The sequence below is a fragment of the Neodiprion virginianus genome, chromosome 5 (genome assembly GCF_021901495.1).
Source record: "Neodiprion virginianus isolate iyNeoVirg1 chromosome 5, iyNeoVirg1.1, whole genome shotgun sequence".
NCBI classification, from domain to species: Eukaryota; Metazoa; Arthropoda; class Insecta; order Hymenoptera; family Diprionidae; genus Neodiprion; species Neodiprion virginianus.
In genome coordinates this window covers 27,445,309-27,462,816 of record NC_060881.1, presented here as the reverse complement: position 1 = coordinate 27,462,816, position 17,508 = coordinate 27,445,309, and the positions used below count along the sequence as shown (strand labels likewise).

The following is a 17,508-nucleotide window of genomic DNA, read 5'->3' as shown; positions in this document are numbered from 1 at the left end:
ATTGTCAGCTAAGCTATATTCAATCGAGACAACATGAATTTTCAGAAACAATTTGAGGAGGACTCGTAATACGAATGTCCGAATTCGTTGTGAAATTTCACCGTATGAAACGAAATAACATTCTCGAATGAAAGTCTACCGAACTACGAGTTGTTTGAGGACTTGTATATTTTTTCTCAAGACTTTCCCTCAGTACAAAGGATCTCGCAAGCCTCAAATTGATGACATCAAAGGGTTCAAAGGATCTATGTTTCGAAAAATTTTCCCAGTGACATTAATCGATTACGTGCTTCGCCCTTTGTGTATGGTCTTGGACCCTCTCTCCTCATTAATAATGCAAAAATGACTCTGACAAAATCGGAGTGAATAACGAAGAATCTGATTGGTATAGAGCATGACAAATAGAGTTGAGTGCGAAATGCCTGGAAATACTCGTCGTTTCTTAGTATTTATTTTTGTCGAGGGAAATCCAAGACGCGGGGAAGAACTGCCAGCAGGCAGTTATATACGTTACGATATCGGTAATCAACCGCGCGTGTATCTGACTTCTGCATGTGCCAATTCTCAATACATGTAAGCGAAAAAATAACGCCCGATCTTTGCACTGCGTAAGCCAGGGTCACAGCCGTATTCGACTACGACAGCTAAAGCACTATACATGTGCTTGTATAACATAATATATCAATTTTAATAGTTGAATAAAAAATCTGAAAAAATTCAGCGTTGGGACAATTAGAGAAAAAATTTGAATCAAAATCAAAAATGATAAGGTTCAAATGTTAGTTGGGTTGGCATGGAATTCCCCATATGCTTGACATCTGGAGATTTTATCATCATGATGCAACTGTGGTCGTAGAATTTTGTATTCTAAAACTGTCCGATAAAAAATCATTGCATATTCCTTAGAGTAATTCGTGATTATTGAAATAATGTCAAATATTTTCTGGCAACATCCGATAATCTTACGAATAATAATGACGTTCAATTGGAAATTCTTTTTTTTTTGCGCTTATGAAAGTAGCTTCTGATTAATAATAGTACCTTTTATATTTTTCAAAAATAGTGTTGAATATCCTGCGCTTAATTTAAAATTTAAACAGTTTCAGCATTTTTTAATAACTGAGGAAAAAATATGATCCCAGATCGATTATAACGAATACGATAACATGCTCCAAATAGCGTACAATTTCGCATGGAGTAACCCTTGGGCACATATTTTAATCTTGATTATAATAATAAGAAGTAAACAACAACGCACGATTGCACGGAGCTATCAAGCTACCGAAGGGGAATCCGCGGAAGTTTCAACCGTGTGAGTGATTGTAGAGATGGAAGTTTTTCCCAGAGTTTATCATATATGCATTTGGCTACCTATAAAAGCGAATAACTTACAACCAGCCAGCACAGTTGCAGTCCAGAGACATACTCAGTTGGAACAGGTAAGATGAACATTTCTTTACGATTCTCTACTATTTTGTGTGCTTTTTGGTGTTGAAGACTTTGTTGTCGATGTAACAGCTATTCAATTATCAAGTAACACGTTTGCTCTTGAATATCAATATCATGAGGATTAAATTCTTTAAGTCGTATTTAAATTCAAATCCGTTGAAAATTTTGATTAATAGATAATGCTACACGACATGTCATAAACAGAATTTTGACTGATTGTAATTCGTTTCAGATAGTTGATCAAAATGAGGGCTGCCGTTTTAATCATTTTAGCAATCGCCTTAACGGCACTAGTAGAATCGTCTCCAGGTATAGGAGACACGAGGCGACCCGCCCCTTATGTCGTGAGTATAATTATCATTAGAATCATGATGTTCATGGAACAATTACCAACTGTTTGTATAATGGCCGCGTTTTATTACTTCAGAATCGTCTGCCACCACCAAAACCACGGTTTCGAAGATCAGCTGATCCGGAACCCCAAGGATCCGTAAGGGCCACTTGGCAGAAGAATCTCGATGGTCCAGAACGTCGACCTTCTTACAACGTCGATTATCAGCAGAAGCTCTTCGAGAACAAACATGGTTCGATAAGCGCAACAGGGGGAGCTCAGAAGTACCCAGGTCAAAGGTGGGAACCAACTGTCGGACTACAAGGATCCTTCCGATTTCGTAGATCGCCGGAACCGCAGCCGGAACCTCAAGGATCTGTGAGCGTTACAGCGCAAAAGAATCTCAGTGGTCCAGAACGCCGACCTTCTTACAACGTCGACTACCAGCACAAGCTTTTTGAGAATAAGCATGGTTCGATCAGCGCCACAGCAGGAGCTCAGAAGAATCCAGGACAGAGAGTGCAACCTACTGTTGGAGTACAAGGGTCCTTCCGATTCCGTAGATCGCCGGAACCACAGCCGGAACCTCAAGGATCTGTGAGCGTTACAGCGCAAAAGAATCTCAGTGGTCCAGAACGCCGACCTTCTTACAACGTCGATTACCAGCACAAGCTTTTTGAGAATAAACATGGTTCGATCAGCGCGACAGGCGGAGCTCAGAAGTACCCGGGCCAAAGGTGGGAACCAACTGTTGGAGTACAAGGATCTTTCCGATTCCGTAGATCGCCGGAACCACAGCCGGAACCCCAAGGATCCGTACGTGCCACTTGGCAGAAGAATCTCAGTGGTCCAGAACGCCGACCTTCTTACAACGTCGATTACCAGCACAAGCTTTTTGAGAATAAACATGGTTCGATCAGCGCGACAGGCGGAGCTCAGAAGTACCCGGGCCAAAGGTGGGAACCAACTGTTGGAGTACAAGGATCTTTCCGATTCCGTAGATCGCCGGAACCACAGCCGGAACCCCAAGGATCCGTACGTGCCACTTGGCAGAAGAATCTCAGTGGTCCAGAACGCCGACCTTCTTACAACGTCGATTACCAGCACAAGCTTTTTGAGAATAAACATGGTTCGATCAGCGCGACAGGCGGAGCTCAGAAGTACCCGGGCCAAAGGTGGGAACCAACTGTTGGAATACAAGGATCATTCCGGTTCCGGAGAGCAGCGGAGTCAGAATCCGAAGAAAAGATCGTTCAACAAAATTAAAATTGAGTCGTTTATGTCCAATTGACTTATACTTGTCTTATGTATATTTGCCACTTTACCACCAAATTTCATTCAAATTACCTAATATATGTTTGAATAAATAATACTTGATTTCTTCTCTATAAAATAACCTTTTATATCATTTTAATATCAACAGTATTACCACCCTACTGTAAATGTTCATTTGTTAAATCATAAAGTGTTTTGAAAGAATTCAGCATGTAATTTATTACATGATTCATCTTCTAAATTCGATAAAATGTATGAGAAATCACGTAATGAAAAACAAAAGCACGAATTATCAGATATACTGGATCAAATATCATATAGTCATCTATACAGAGCAAGCAAAATCATAATATCAACTGTATAATTGTATTAACTGTATTGTATAACTGTAATTGTATAACTGTATAACTGTATAATAATATAGTCAACTGTTACGTGATTTCTTGGACACCATCCTATAGGACATCAGCGTTATTGGACAGCAAAAATAATCGGAAGCTATATGGAGCGCTAGATTAATTGGACACCGACTGATTCGACATAGCGATTTATTGGACAGAGCCCTTGTCTTCCGTTACTTTCCTGATTGCGGATCTGCGGATGTATGGACTAGTTACGATGCTTACTACAAGACGCGTTCGTGGAATTTGATCTATTCGATAGGTACATCGAAAAGTGAATCAGGATCAACTGCATATACAATGCCAGTGCTAATCCTATCGGCGGCTGTATAAATGCGATAAGGTGCGCAACTATATTGTAAGTGTTGATTTGTGTAAAGCGAGTGCCCGGTTAGAGCATTCAGGCTCTCACTTGCTGCGACGTATGTTGGGTTGCCTTTCCAAGGCGCGTTAAACGCATCACAAGATTGACAGAATTAACGACAATAAAATAAACAAAAAAACTATTTGAAAATAGTGAACAGTGGTTGAAGACGAATTTAGAATACATTATTGAATTATGTCACCAACGAACAGTGTATTCCGACGGAAAATTGGAAAATGATTAACCTCATCGTCGCGGCGTCGCCTGGAACGGCGGTAATTTTTTTCGTTTCGTTAGTAATTATCTTCGACTGCCATAGTTTTAGCACAGATATAACATTCATGGGACATTCTATTTCAGTGTACGATAGTTACCGTGTATCATGTTTCTTATGTCCTATAACTCCGCAATCTGGTAAGTAAAATTTGCGTCCCGAATATATCATCGGTCGTTCGTTATTCCACAATACCGACGGGATGTTACACGTATTTCCAGATATATCAAGTTGTTACCGATAATGTCGAGTTCGTGCAATACCGATTTACAAATCGTCGTCATTGGTAAATACCCAACCACTTGGCTCATATTGAATTTACTATGTCACGGAAGTAAACTTGTCAAAGAGTGAACAATATTGAAATGTATACATTATTAAACGGTCTTTATAAGTACCTCATGCAAAAAGACGAATATTACATACTGATACTGGGCTTAGACAATGCAGGGAAGACGGTAAGAGTATCATTACACATTGTTGTCTTAGGTTATGTTCTGTACGAAGAGACATTGTGAGTTTTCTAAACGGTAGTTTAACTATTTCACAGACTTACTTAGAGGCAGCTAAAACGAAGTTCACGAAAAACTACAAAGGCATGAATCCCAGCAAAATTACTACAACAGTCGGCCTTAATATTGGAAAAATTGATCACGCGGGCGTGCGGTTAAACTTCTGGGATCTCGGAGGACAGGAGGAACTTCAGTCTCTCTGGGATAAGGTTTTATGTCGAACCTGATTTCATCTTTCACTCACTTCAGTCGACCTAGAATATCTCACATTTTTTTTAAAAAAATCCCAAGTCATAATTCTTATTTCAAATTTTAAAAACCAAGATTCGCTTGACAATCTGACGTTCATTATACAACAATGGCAATATTCTGTTTAACCTTAGAGGGCTGGCATTTTTCCCTTGAAATTGGATATTTTTTTAGAGGTATGATTTATGTATGTAAATAGTCAACGCGCATGGTGGAGTTTCCGAATTATCTGCTGACCCCTAAAAGAGCCAGGCTGTCCCTCTAAAGGTTACTAAGGCGAGCCTGAAGCCTGATCACAATCATTGATCTCATTATAAATAAAGTTGAATCATTTGCAATGAAAACTCTATTACATTTTGTAAAACATAACATATTTTGCAGTACTACGCAGAGTCGCACGCAGTCATTTACATTGTTGATTCTTCGGACAGAGACAGAATACCAGATTCCAAAGAGACTTTTGGTAAGACAGTACCATTGGCCTAAGTGCAGGATGTTCTATTGTTACATCAACCTGTCAATGTGCATTTTACTTTTCGAAATCCAACAATAGTCTTAAAATAAAGTTTTGCAATGCGAGTTTAAAAGTATCTTGAGCTACCTGAAACACATGTATTACTTGAAGGGTGCCTCAAGATCCTCAGAAAGTAGTAAATTTGTCTAAAACGCTTCAAGTTTTACCATGGTCGAAATTATCGATTTCTTTAGAACGAAAAATATGCTTATTCAAAGTATGTTCGCATGGAACAGCCTGTCAAATTTCAAAAATGAATAAGTGCGCTTATAACAGATGTATGTAGACAGGATGATATCTTCGGAGCATTTGATGGGAGTACCTCTGCTGGTTCTCGCTAATAAACAAGATATACCAGACTGTATGGGAGTCAGAGATGTGAAGCCGATTTTCAATCAGAATGCCCATCTCATTGGAAGGAGAGATTGCATGGTGATGCCGGTTTCCGCGTTAAATGGGTAAAAAGAATAATTTCGCAGGGGTTACTCAGGGATAAACTCATTGAATTTGATCGCTCAATACGGCGTAATAATTGTTGTTATTTATAGCGACGGTGTAGACGAAGGAATTCACTGGCTGGTCGATTGCATCAAAAGAAATAACGACATCCGTCCGCCTCGTAATCAGGACGATAATTGTCTGTCGTAGCAAATACATTCCTGTCTTCAATAACGGTAAAACATAAGTTAAATTTTAAGAATAGATATTTTGTACATTTTCCAATACGACAATTCGTTGTTAATATTATTATTAATATTGTTATTATTATTTATATAAATAAATTATTTTTATTTCAATATTAATCGCATTTCTGAACTATTACGGTAATAAAAGGAAATACATTCCACTGTATCGATAATCTTCGAGGAGAAATATCGATTGATCAATATTTGTAAGACAGGTGAAATAATAACGATAATATTAGCAGAACAATATCGAAGTCACTGATATTGTGTAAAATCTGTATCCGTAAATATCCTCAAATTAATCACGATTAATTATTCTTCGCGGCCAACCGGTAAATGTGTTTTTAATGCAATGAAAAAGCGTCGGAAAATAGATAGTAAAATTGAATCTGATGGTTGATTAGAATGGTAGCTCTTGCTCAGTGTCAGCTGATAGCGGAGTCACAGAGTGAGATAAGAGATAAAGGCAACACCTCACACCTTCTGGCGCTCTATAATGCTAGTGATAAATATCGTTCGCCATACTAGCTGCTAGCCACCATAGCACATGATATACCGCCAATGAATTAACGGTGCTTCGTTTAAATTGCAAAATCCTACTGTTTGGTGAGATTACGCATCATGTGGCCCTATTATGAGACCGAAGATTGGAGTGTTCTCCCGCCCGAGCTGAACAGAAGGTAATCTTAACTACATATAACAGCTTAACATTGTATGCGACCTCTAAAAGCTCCTTATTTCGCTATTCACTCCGTTACCGATTTTCTATTCCTAAAATATCCGTAAATAAAGTAGAATAATGTAAATTCAAAACTGTCCGTTCTTATAGTTGATTCGATAGGTGATGGTCCATAATTTATTTTCGAAGGTTTAAGGCGCGTTTCTTTTTTGGTTCTTTTTTTCATTCTTTTTTCACAATTGTTGGTAAAGAAAAAACGAAGTGGGTATACAATATAAGATTACATCAGCTGCAGATAGTATTTAGTGCTAAGCGTACGGTGCATCATGCATAATGCAGTGATCGAATTAATATATTCTTGTGTAAAATATTGTCGGCGCGGTGATAAGCGTCCACGTTGCAGATTTAAGTTGCTGCCGGTCGCAAATTCACAGTGTTGATAAGCCTGTGGTGTGAAGCTGTTATTTGCGAGTATAATTACGATCGGCAAATACGCATTTTTTATGTACATGTATATATATGTATGTACGATATGTGTCGTTCGTATAAATTACATTGTATGCACACACACGGAGATGTGCTTGTGTAATATGTATCTCGTTATAACTCGGGTAGGGAAAATTTCAAACGAGTTATAGTATTGTAACGTGACGCGAACCCGCAATCAGGTAAGCCGATATGGGGAGAAGGGAAAAAAATTCAGGGAGGAGAAAAAAAGAAGCAATGATAAAATACACGCGTCGAGATAAATGGGAGAGAAGTATGAATGCAAAGGTGTGACGCGTCTGCATGAATCACAGATGCTCGATACATCCAATCGTTGGTGATACGGTACAAGATAACGAAAAATATCGCGTATTGATGAAGCTGATTGATGAAATGAAATATGCAAAACATGCATTGCGTTGCAATGTACCAACTTACAGTCTAGTTTTTACTTATACGAACATATTGATGATCGGTTCGTAGCGTGATCGGTTTTTAATAGTTTCTACGATCGTTTCGTTAGAGATACCATTGTACACAATTAGTACATGCAATTACCCCGGGAGCAAAATTTATTAACAAAACTACAGGAATTCATTAAGTGATCGTTTCAGTTTTTTCATAGCCCTCAAACGACAACCGCATATAGGTATGAAATACCAGAGCAAGTCAACTACGTTGTGCAATGACACCTTTATTACCCTCCAGCGATGTATCAAGGGTCGAATGATAGGGAAGATTTATTAAAAAAATGCAGTATCAAGTGAAGCGTGTCGCTTTAATAACGGTGCGAACGTATAACCTGTAAAGCATGTGCCCAATTTTGTTAAATAAGCGATGTACCGCCGACCACCAACGTTAATTGAGGCCGTCCCGCCATCTTAGTTTTCGTGTATGCAGTGTTGCCAGATGACTGTTGCAGAAATCTCCTAGGGTAACTTTGAAATTCTCCTAGAATCTCCTAACCCACAAAGAAAATCTTCCCAAATTTCCTCCTAAAATTTTTAAATGACAGAATGACCTTGAATCAAGTTTGCACGATATCATGCATATGATTGACACGTAGAAATAATATTCACCTTTCAGAATAAGCTGTTCCTATAATATTTGAAATTCAGCTTAGACCCTACCAGCAATTCTGGAATTTGCTTTACCGATAGAATCTCATCCCCCCCGCAAGTGGTCGCCTTTCGCTCACCGTACTTGTCGCATAGAAAAATAACAAATAAAGTCAGTAAAAATTGTAACAGTCGACGAGCGAAGCATAAATCTGAAAATTCTTGAAATTCGTCCTGAAAAAACTCCTAGATATTTTTTCTCCGGAAGCTTCCAATTCCTCATAAATTTAGTAGGATTCTGCTAATCTGGCAACACTGCACGTATGGCTGACGGCGGAGATTAGTTCGTTGGTTTAGTGTAGATTGGTGAATTGCAGACAAGCGAGTGTTTTGTCGTACGTTCGGGGTGGGTCGGCGGCGTAATTTAACATATGCGCGATTAATAATGATCGCCTTGATGCCCCGATAATCGATTCGTGATAAATACCCCTGTTCCACTATTGTTTGCCATTTTTTTCTTTTCGTCAAATTTTCTCTTTCCTTTATCGTCCCTTTCTTTCCTCCTCTAATGATTTAAAACAACACACCACCCTTCGCCCACAACAATACGATTCTGGTCTCGAACTCTGTGGTAGGCGGTAGGTATCAACGTTAGAAAACCTCGATCGAATACATTATCCAGTGATCAAAGTTGACTAGTGAGCTGGAAAGTGGAACAGAGTTTCGGCAGGGCAGGTGCGGCATTGTTCGACGAGTGGTTCACTAAACTCGCGTTTGTACCTACTCGCAGTTCCAATTCCAAGTTATACACGGCTCGAGAGTCGAGAGGAGTTGCCGATCAGTGCCTTTCCGTCCTCCCGTGTTTCTCTTTGAGTGGTGTGTCTTTCATTCGGATCCGTGCATCGGTTTGTTCCTGTCTTTTTTCTCACCTCAAAATCTCATTCGTCAGGTGAAGTTAGGTGACACGGTGGCGATTGACACGTTTCCGTCGTTTGACACCACCGTGTGCATCTGGACAAAAACTCTTCTCACCTGCCTGCTTATAACTGCCGTATGTATGTATTTTACATGCTCAACCTCGCTTTTCAACGATCTTGTACACCTGCAACCTTCGGTTTCGCCCGATTCTTTTTCCACCGTAGTTTATTCGATGTGATTTACCAATTCTACGCACACATTTGACAGCTTACCAAAAGCTAACCTTCGCATCTAACGCCCACTACTCTTTACATGCCACACTCGCATTATTCAACATCGATTAGCGTCAAAGTTAGTCAATTCTTTTCTTCTATTATCTTTCACTCTTCTCGGCGGTATCTTTTCTTTTTTATTTTTTCATTTTTTTTTCCTACAATACAAGATTAGTTTCACACAGTTTGAGTTTGTTTTTAGCCACTCTTATTTTCCGACATTTTATACCTGCAAATCATAAAACATAGTAAACTCGAGTAACTCATCAGCATCTTACATTAAACATAATTTTCAAGCCTTTCAAAACATTGCCAATTTCTTGCGTAGAATGAAAAATCTAAAACTGACAAGTATTTAATGTAAACAAATAATATTATGTTGACAGAAATAGCAGAGTAAATGGTGTGATATATTTGTCGGGAAATTAATCTTGGAAGATGCGAATGTTTCTGTTATGTAATACAGACACGTACGCATATAAACTCACACATGCTTCCTAAATGTATGTCGACTCTGTTTATTGTTATAGAGACATGTGAATAGGTACATACAAAGCTTGCGTTTAACGTACAATTAAGATTGTAACCCCCATGCCCTGTCCCTGAGTTTGATATCAAAAGGAATAACGCCGATGTAACCATAAAAAAAACAAATACGATATGTCTAACAGGAGCATAGCGGCGATACAAAGGAGTAAAGAGTGTGTGTGTCGAGTGGTTAACAGCCTGCTGCAGTAATCCAGTTTGTTGCTATAGCTGCCAGCCGAAAACAAAAAAAAAAAACACAATTTCTAAACGGTGTTGAGAAATCATGAATGCCTCAGAACATGGGTAATTTTATTTATTTTTTTGTTCATTTCAGTATTTCGTTCCGTACAAATGTTTGTTTGATTCGAATTTTATTGTATTCAGCCCTTGCGTACAGTCCTTCCTTTAATCTCTGTTGAAAAATTTTTAACATAGTCTGTAATAAGACTACTACTATTTTCTTATTGAAATAACGTATATTTACTTTCTAAAAGTTTTTTCAATGGTATAAAATAAGTAGAGCAAATTATATGCCAATTTATTTTTACAATAGTCAACATTTTTCTATCTTTAATTGATTTTATTTATTTAAAAAGTTTTGGAAAGAGTAGATTTCTTTTCAAATTTGTTGGTTGATTTGAAAATGATTCTTTTAATTTTCTTCTCGTGTTTTTTTGTTCTTAATCCTATTGTATTCAATTCGGACAGTTTTCTCCACTCGATTGCAAAAAAAGAGTTCTACAGATAATTACTGAAATAAATTTTTCGGAAGAAGCTGTGACTTTATTTTATTGATCTTGTTTATAATTGCAAAAATTTGTTACAGTCGACATATTTTTTGAATTTCAAGAACTATTGAACCATTCTTCTATAAGAGAATCTAAAAATAGAGAGCAGTGGGGATTAAATAGGACAACCTGAATACGTTATCATATTATTATAACAGATGAAATACTGTGTTATAGATAAAATCTCAACTCGTTGACATTGATTTTAAACTTGGTTAATTTATCTAACAATCGATTATTTCTTATCACTACTTGGAGGTTTTCATTTTGCATCGGATTGTTATCTTCCTTTTCCAATTCCTCGAATTAAAAAAAAAAACTGTGTCAAGTTCTAATGCGATCAAAAAACGATTGGGTACTAAAGGTGTCAATGCATGTAGATAGATATTACTAAGTTGAACTAAAAGACATTTATAGTGTGCTTTCTAAACCAGCATGGTGTGACTTTTTCAGGTTTAACCCAGCCTTCAATATGGCCTCCATAAAGCAGGCTATCAACGAGGCTGTTGAGCGAGGTGGGTATCCCGGATTGTGCGATTGATCATCCTTCCCTAGCTTTTTACACACGTCCCCAGGTTGCAATTAGAATAGAGAAAAAAGCAAAAGAACCTAAAGATGAGCTTCGGCGTCACACTCGCTAACTAGATTTATAATTCCCATCAATTTCTTTTACATCTGCGTAATGTATGATCTATTTTCTCTTCCTCAATGTCATCAGCTTCTGTACTATGAGCTTATATTTATAGTGATTGTGAAATTGGAATTCAGAGTGTGGTATTTGATTTTTTATATCCTGCTTATTCTGAGCTTACAGAGAACTTCTTTCAAGCTTTTTTACTCCGTTCAATATTTGCTTCGGTTTGTAGCTCTTTTACAAATTTTAAAGTGCCAGAGGATTTCTTTTAGTAAATCGAATGCAGAGCTTTGTCAAGGCTTGTACCAGATATTTTCAATGAAATATGCAGGTACTTTCTTTTCGAAAAATGATTCATCCTTTGAATCTTCAATTACTGCCACACGCCTGATTCATTCAGGCTTTTGTATCTCTGGAACTTGGCAAAGCTCTGAATAAAGTCAACGATCGTTTCAGAAGTTTATGACTCTTATTCGCACAGTCCTATAGTCGCCACTATTTTAAAATTGAATATATCGCACAGATTTTATGTGTCCAATCACGTCCCTGTAATGCAGCGATTAGTTCGTCCAGTGCAGTGCTTAGCTTTTTACACTAACGCACCGCCGCCCAGCTAACACAGTGCACTGATAACATAATGTTAATTTAAAAGTTTCGACAGTGAGAATGCCAGCTCCTACACGCCTCCGCGATTTGATCAGACAAATACGAGCGGCAAGAACTGCCGCTGAAGAACGTACAGTTGTCAACAAAGAATGCGCATACATTCGATCGACGTTCAGGGAGGAGGACAGCGTCTGGAGGTGTCGCAACATTGCCAAACTGCTTTACATTCACATGTTGGGGTCTGTAAAAATTTATTCTTCGTTATAAGAAGATCGGAATAACTTCTGAAGCTGAAAATTTGCTTCAATCAAATTCACAGATATCCGGCGCATTTTGGACAGCTCGAATGTTTGAAGCTGATAGCGTCGCCGAGGTTTACAGACAAAAGAATCGGCTATCTTGGGGCTATGCTGCTGCTCGACGAGCGACAAGATGTTCACCTTTTGATTACCAACTGTCTGAAAAAGCAAGTATAAGAAGTGATCATTAGGGCAGAAAATATATTTTACCAGATTTTGATTGTGCGTTGAGAGGATGAAATATCATTCTCTCAACTCTTGAATGAGTTTTTATTTATAACATTCGTCTTTTTCTTTCTTTCATTATTGAGGAAGCTGCATTTCATTCTATAAACATCATAGAACTTGTTGCTTTAATAGCAAACTTGAAATGAAAACCAGAATCTAACAAACACCTGTCGCACCTGAGCAATACAACATTTTTCACTCTCTTAGCATTACGAGATGCGAACGATGAAAATAATATCTCGACGTTCTTACAGCGATTTGAACAGTTCTACACAGTTCGTAATTGGGCTTGCCCTGTGCACTCTAGGTGCAATCGCATCACCAGAGATGGCAAGAGATCTGGCAGCTGAAGTCGAGAGGCTTATGAAATCGCCCAATGCATATATTAGAAAAAAAGCAGCCCTGTGCGCGTTCAGAATAATCAGACGTGTCCCCGAGTTGATGGAAATGTTTTTGCCAGCCACTCGCAGTCTACTTACGGAAAAGAATCACGGCGTTTTAATCACCGGAGTTACTCTGATTACGGAAATGTGTGAAAACAGCATTGACACTTTGAATCATTTCAAAAAGGTGAGGAAAATGTGATTTTTGCTGATCGAATAGTAGAATTCTCGGCGTGAAAAAGACTACCCTACAAAGTATTTTTGCATTGACAATACACGATTTCTGTCCGACGTCATTTTTCTGTAATTCCTGATTTCTAATGTTATCTGAACCAATCAAGCATGCATTGAATGTTGTGTTACCTATCATTATCGTCAGCTGTGAGTATAGTAATGAATAACTCACTAGTTTCACTACTTCAATGATCCTTAAATTAAGTTTTGTCCTATTTAGGAATGCGGCCATCGAGAGGTAAATTATTTTGAAATATACTGTGTTAGTGCATGTTAGGCATGGCACAGTTTCTCTCTTGGTTTATCCTCGTACATAGTTTGAATTTTATGTTATCTTGCTATGATCCTGAACCGAAGTTCTTACTTTACTGTAAGAATTATTTTCATACTTTAAATACAAATAGTGTATACTAACGATCAACAGTTAACTGTCGTGAGCCAGTTGCTTTCCATTTTGATCCGCAACCGAGAATTCAAAGTGATCTAATCAAAGCAGACTCTTTATAACTTCCTGGTATTCGGCGGTTGTACACTGCGAAAACTTCCGGTTATATGTTTTTATATGCATTGCAAAACGCTGCTATAAGTAATCAAATAGTAAAACATTACTAGTTAATATTGAACAGCGAATGAACTTGATTGAACGGTTGATTGATCGTCTCATTTAATCAATTATAGCAAAATTTTGTTATAAATTTAAATATGATCTGTTAAAGCAAAGATCATCTGCTTCAATTACCTTTCATTTCTATTGCTGTTTACTTTTTAGGTATGTAAAATATATGTCAATATGTGTCGCAAATAATGTTAAAAAATAGTGTTTTACATTATATATTACTGTTTTAATACACATTTATGTATACAAATTGTGAGGAAAAAAAATCTGTTTATTTCAGATTGTTCCCAACCTCGTACGGATTTTAAAGAATTTAATACTTGCTGGATATTCTCCAGAGCACGACGTATCTGGAGTATCAGATCCTTTCCTTCAAGTGAAAATTCTGCGACTTTTACGAATTTTGGGAAGAAACGATGTCGATGCATCGGAAGCTATGAATGATATCCTGGCACAAGTGGCAACAAACACGGAAACCAGTAAGAACGTTGGAAATACGATATTGTATGAAACGGTTCTGTCTATTATGGATATAAAGTCAGAGAGCGGCTTGAGAGTTCTGGCCGTCAATATTCTCGGTAGATTTTTATTGAATAACGATAAAAATATTCGTTACGTCGCGTTAAACACCCTTTTGAAGACTGTGTATGTTGATACGAGTGCTGTGCAGAGACACCGTTCCACAATTTTGGTATGTCGATTTTCGTTCCTTTATCCTAAATATCCATACGACACATGCTTTTATTTCACAACATAAAATAAATTTGCAGGAGTGCCTAAAGGATCCTGATGTTTCGATAAGGCGGCGTGCAATGGAGCTTAGCTTCGCTCTAGTGAACTCAAACAACATAAGAACTATGATGAAAGAATTATTGCTCTTTCTAGAACGAGCCGATCCTGAATTCAAAGCTCAATGTAGTAGCAACATCGTCATGTCGGCGGAAAGATTTGCTCCTAACAAACGTTGGCACCTTGAAACGCTCTTCAAAGTTTTAGTCGCAGTGAGTGAATAGTGTTCCAAAGAAATGAGTGGACGTGAAGTTACTATGAGATTTGAAAGATTTTTAACTCGTCAGAACTGTTTTTTAATAAATTATCGATGCTCTATTATAGAACTCGTTTGTTCTCAGGCCGGCAATTACGTGAGAGATGACGTCGTCGCTTGTACAATTCAGTTGATATCGGAGGCACAGGCACAGCAAGGATATGCGGTTTGTGCACTTTGGCGCGCTTTGGAAAGGGATACTGCCGATAAGCAGCCATTGGCTCAAGTGGCGACTTGGTGCATCGGGGAGTACGGTGATTTGTTACTTTATGGTCCGCCAAGTGAAGACGTCGAGGCACCTGTAAATGTGAGTTAAATTTAGAGGGAATTAAGATCAGGTTAATGGTCATACTTATTGATTTGACCCAGAAGGCGTGGAATTCATGGCTAACCTTTATACCTGTCTACGTGTTTGCCAGCTTACTGAAGATGAAGTCATTGATGTCTATCAAAGGTTACTGTGGAGCCCACAAAATACCGTAGTCACGAAACAGTACACTTTACTGTCACTCACGAAACTCAGCACTCGTTTCCAACAAGGCAACGAGTAAGTATAGTTGCTTATTCTTTTGTATTCAGCCACTTTGAAAGTGCTCAAGGCAAGAGTAAATTTAATCTCAGACACACGATTTTTAACACATTAGAACAGAGTAATCTCGCGAGTTATTACAGCTGGTGTGGCGAACTATGGTTGTTTCTTTTCTTTTCTTATTTTTATTTTTTTTCTCTTAAAAATCTAATTTTATCGTTATGTATGTCCCAGTTATGTTTTTTATTTTACTACCAAAGTAACACGATGCAGTATGCCACTTTCATTTTACAGAAAAATTCGACAAATTATTGATACGTTTGGGAGCAATTTACACATTGAGCTTCAGCAACGCGGAGTTGAATTCTCGCAGTTATTTAGAAAATATGAACACTTGAGGACCGCATTACTGGAAAGAATGCCTCCTATGGAGACTGCCAAACCACAGGCAAATGGAATCATCGGATTAGTTAACGGAGAGTCTGAAATCGAGGAAGATAAAACTATGATTTTGGAACAGCTACCTGTTGCTGCTCCATCAGACTCGGTAAGTTGAATTATTCCTACTGTAGACATCAATGAACCTTATTCAGGATGAAGATTGTAATTATGTATTCATTTTGCATTTCTTTTACAGAGCGCTCTGCTGGATTTGCTTGGAAGTTCGGAATTTGATACTGAAATCCCAGCTGTGGTGGATAACAATACTCCAGTTACTGCGGCGCCAGTCATTAATAACAATGACCTTCTCGATCTACTTGGAGGGTTAGATCTGAGCACACCTATTTCAGCTCCGCCTTCTTTTCCACAGGTCCAATCGACTCCACAAATCTTTAGCCCAACCAATACGTCCAATTTCCTTGTCGATGGCCTTCTCAACTCGTCCCCGGTTCAAAATGGTTCGTAACTTGCAGCATGAGTATATTTTTTTAAATTAAGACTTTTTATTATCGATGGAAAATAAGTAATTTTTTTCTTTACAGAAATACCAAGTCTGGTTGCCTTTGATAAATTAGGCCTTAAAATCGTACTCAAATTAGAGCGACCATCAGAGACTCCAGACTTGTTGGTGATCAACATGTTGGCTCAAAATGTTGGTTCTATGGAACTGACCGAATTCTTATTCCAAGCCGCAGTTCCCAAGGTATGAATTCATTGTAAACCTTATTTAGATTCTGAAAGAAATGGTAAATCAATTCCCTAAAACTTTTTTAGACATTCCAATTACAAATGCTGTCACCTTCAGGCACCGTCATACCTCCATTGGGTCAAGTAACTCAAGTTATGAAAGTAACAAACATCAACAAAGTAAGTCTACAGTATCGTTCAGAGAAATTTATTGCTTCAAACGAGTCTCATAAAAAGTAATCTATTTTTCCAAGACGCATTGCTGTTCCAATCAGAATAATTCACGAACATGATAATCTAGTAATTATTTAACTGTTGAGTAAATGAAAATCACATCTGAAATACATTTCCGTGTATTTTAATGCGTGACAGAAGAAACTGTACTTTTTAGTGACTCGTGTGGTAATTCTAATCGATACTAGGACTATCTGATAAACGTTTTTTCCTTCAACTATGTCAAACTACAGGCAGCGCTTAGGATGCGATTGCGTATTTCGTATACGGGAGATTCGGGGCCCGTATTGGAACAAACGGAGGTGAACAACTTTCCGCCGCTGGCATGGCAGTGACAAGACACTATAGAAAAACCAATTGTACATATGTCTGCCTAATCATACAAGTCTGATCAGACTGAAGAACCCCTCCCCACACCGTCTCACCTCCACGATCACCTAACAATCAAATTGAACTGGACGAGTGTAACAAAAGGCTCATGGTATATAGATATACATATAAGAAATTTATATTCTCAAATTATACCTGATCGTTGGTTATAAAACAATGAAAGGAAAAAAAGCAACAAAAAACAAATGATAATAATAAGAAAAATCTGTGAAATGTGATACGAGTGAATCTGACAACAAAGCCTGCGGAGAAAGAAGATTCAAAATAATATTTGTAAAAAAAATTTCAAGAATTTTTACAGGATTGGTCGCTCTAACTCGCCACGTGTACGCAAGAAGAACCGTTGTGTATGTACTATAAAAATCAATATAAGATACCACTATATTAATAATAACGTG

General features: G+C 37.9%; 3 protein-coding genes across 16 annotated transcripts; all 3 read left to right on the top strand.

Annotated features, from left to right (window-relative positions):
• The first annotated feature begins 1,410 nt into the window (after positions 1–1,410).
• LOC124304485 (uncharacterized) lies at positions 1,411–3,176 on the top strand. The gene is made up of 3 exons (XM_046762803.1): positions 1,411–1,439; positions 1,686–1,793; positions 1,877–3,176. Exons 2-3 carry the CDS (start codon positions 1,695–1,697, stop codon positions 3,044–3,046), a joined length of 1,269 nt encoding a protein of 422 aa, XP_046618759.1. The 5' UTR covers positions 1,411–1,439; positions 1,686–1,694; the 3' UTR covers positions 3,047–3,176.
• A 1,185-nt stretch (positions 3,177–4,361) lies between these two features.
• On the top strand, positions 4,362–6,166 carry LOC124304493 (ADP-ribosylation factor-related protein 1). The gene is made up of 5 exons (XM_046762816.1): positions 4,362–4,552; positions 4,645–4,815; positions 5,237–5,318; positions 5,656–5,827; positions 5,918–6,166. The coding sequence occupies exons 1-5, from the start codon at positions 4,460–4,462 to the stop codon at positions 6,015–6,017; spliced, it is 618 nt and encodes a 205-aa protein (XP_046618772.1). The 5' UTR covers positions 4,362–4,459; the 3' UTR covers positions 6,018–6,166.
• A 440-nt stretch (positions 6,167–6,606) lies between these two features.
• On the top strand, positions 6,607–17,501 carry LOC124304478 (AP-1 complex subunit gamma-1). 14 transcript variants are annotated; one of them, XM_046762774.1, is made up of 15 exons: positions 6,607–6,735; positions 11,238–11,299; positions 12,080–12,263; positions 12,344–12,490; positions 12,806–13,121; positions 13,389–13,406; positions 14,065–14,475; positions 14,555–14,785; positions 14,915–15,136; positions 15,249–15,376; positions 15,653–15,905; positions 15,996–16,257; positions 16,342–16,502; positions 16,574–16,666; positions 16,954–17,501. In XM_046762774.1, the coding sequence occupies exons 1-15, from the start codon at positions 6,677–6,679 to the stop codon at positions 17,053–17,055; spliced, it is 2,649 nt and encodes an 882-aa protein (XP_046618730.1). In that variant the 5' UTR covers positions 6,607–6,676; the 3' UTR covers positions 17,056–17,501. The 14 variants fall into 14 exon arrangements, with proteins under 14 accessions (XP_046618730.1, XP_046618727.1, XP_046618740.1 ...); XM_046762771.1 differs by having other exon boundaries at positions 15,632–15,905; XM_046762781.1 differs by lacking the exon at positions 6,607–6,735 and adding an exon at positions 7,701–7,869 and having other exon boundaries at positions 12,071–12,263; positions 15,632–15,905.
• Positions 17,502–17,508: the final 7 nt, after the last annotated feature.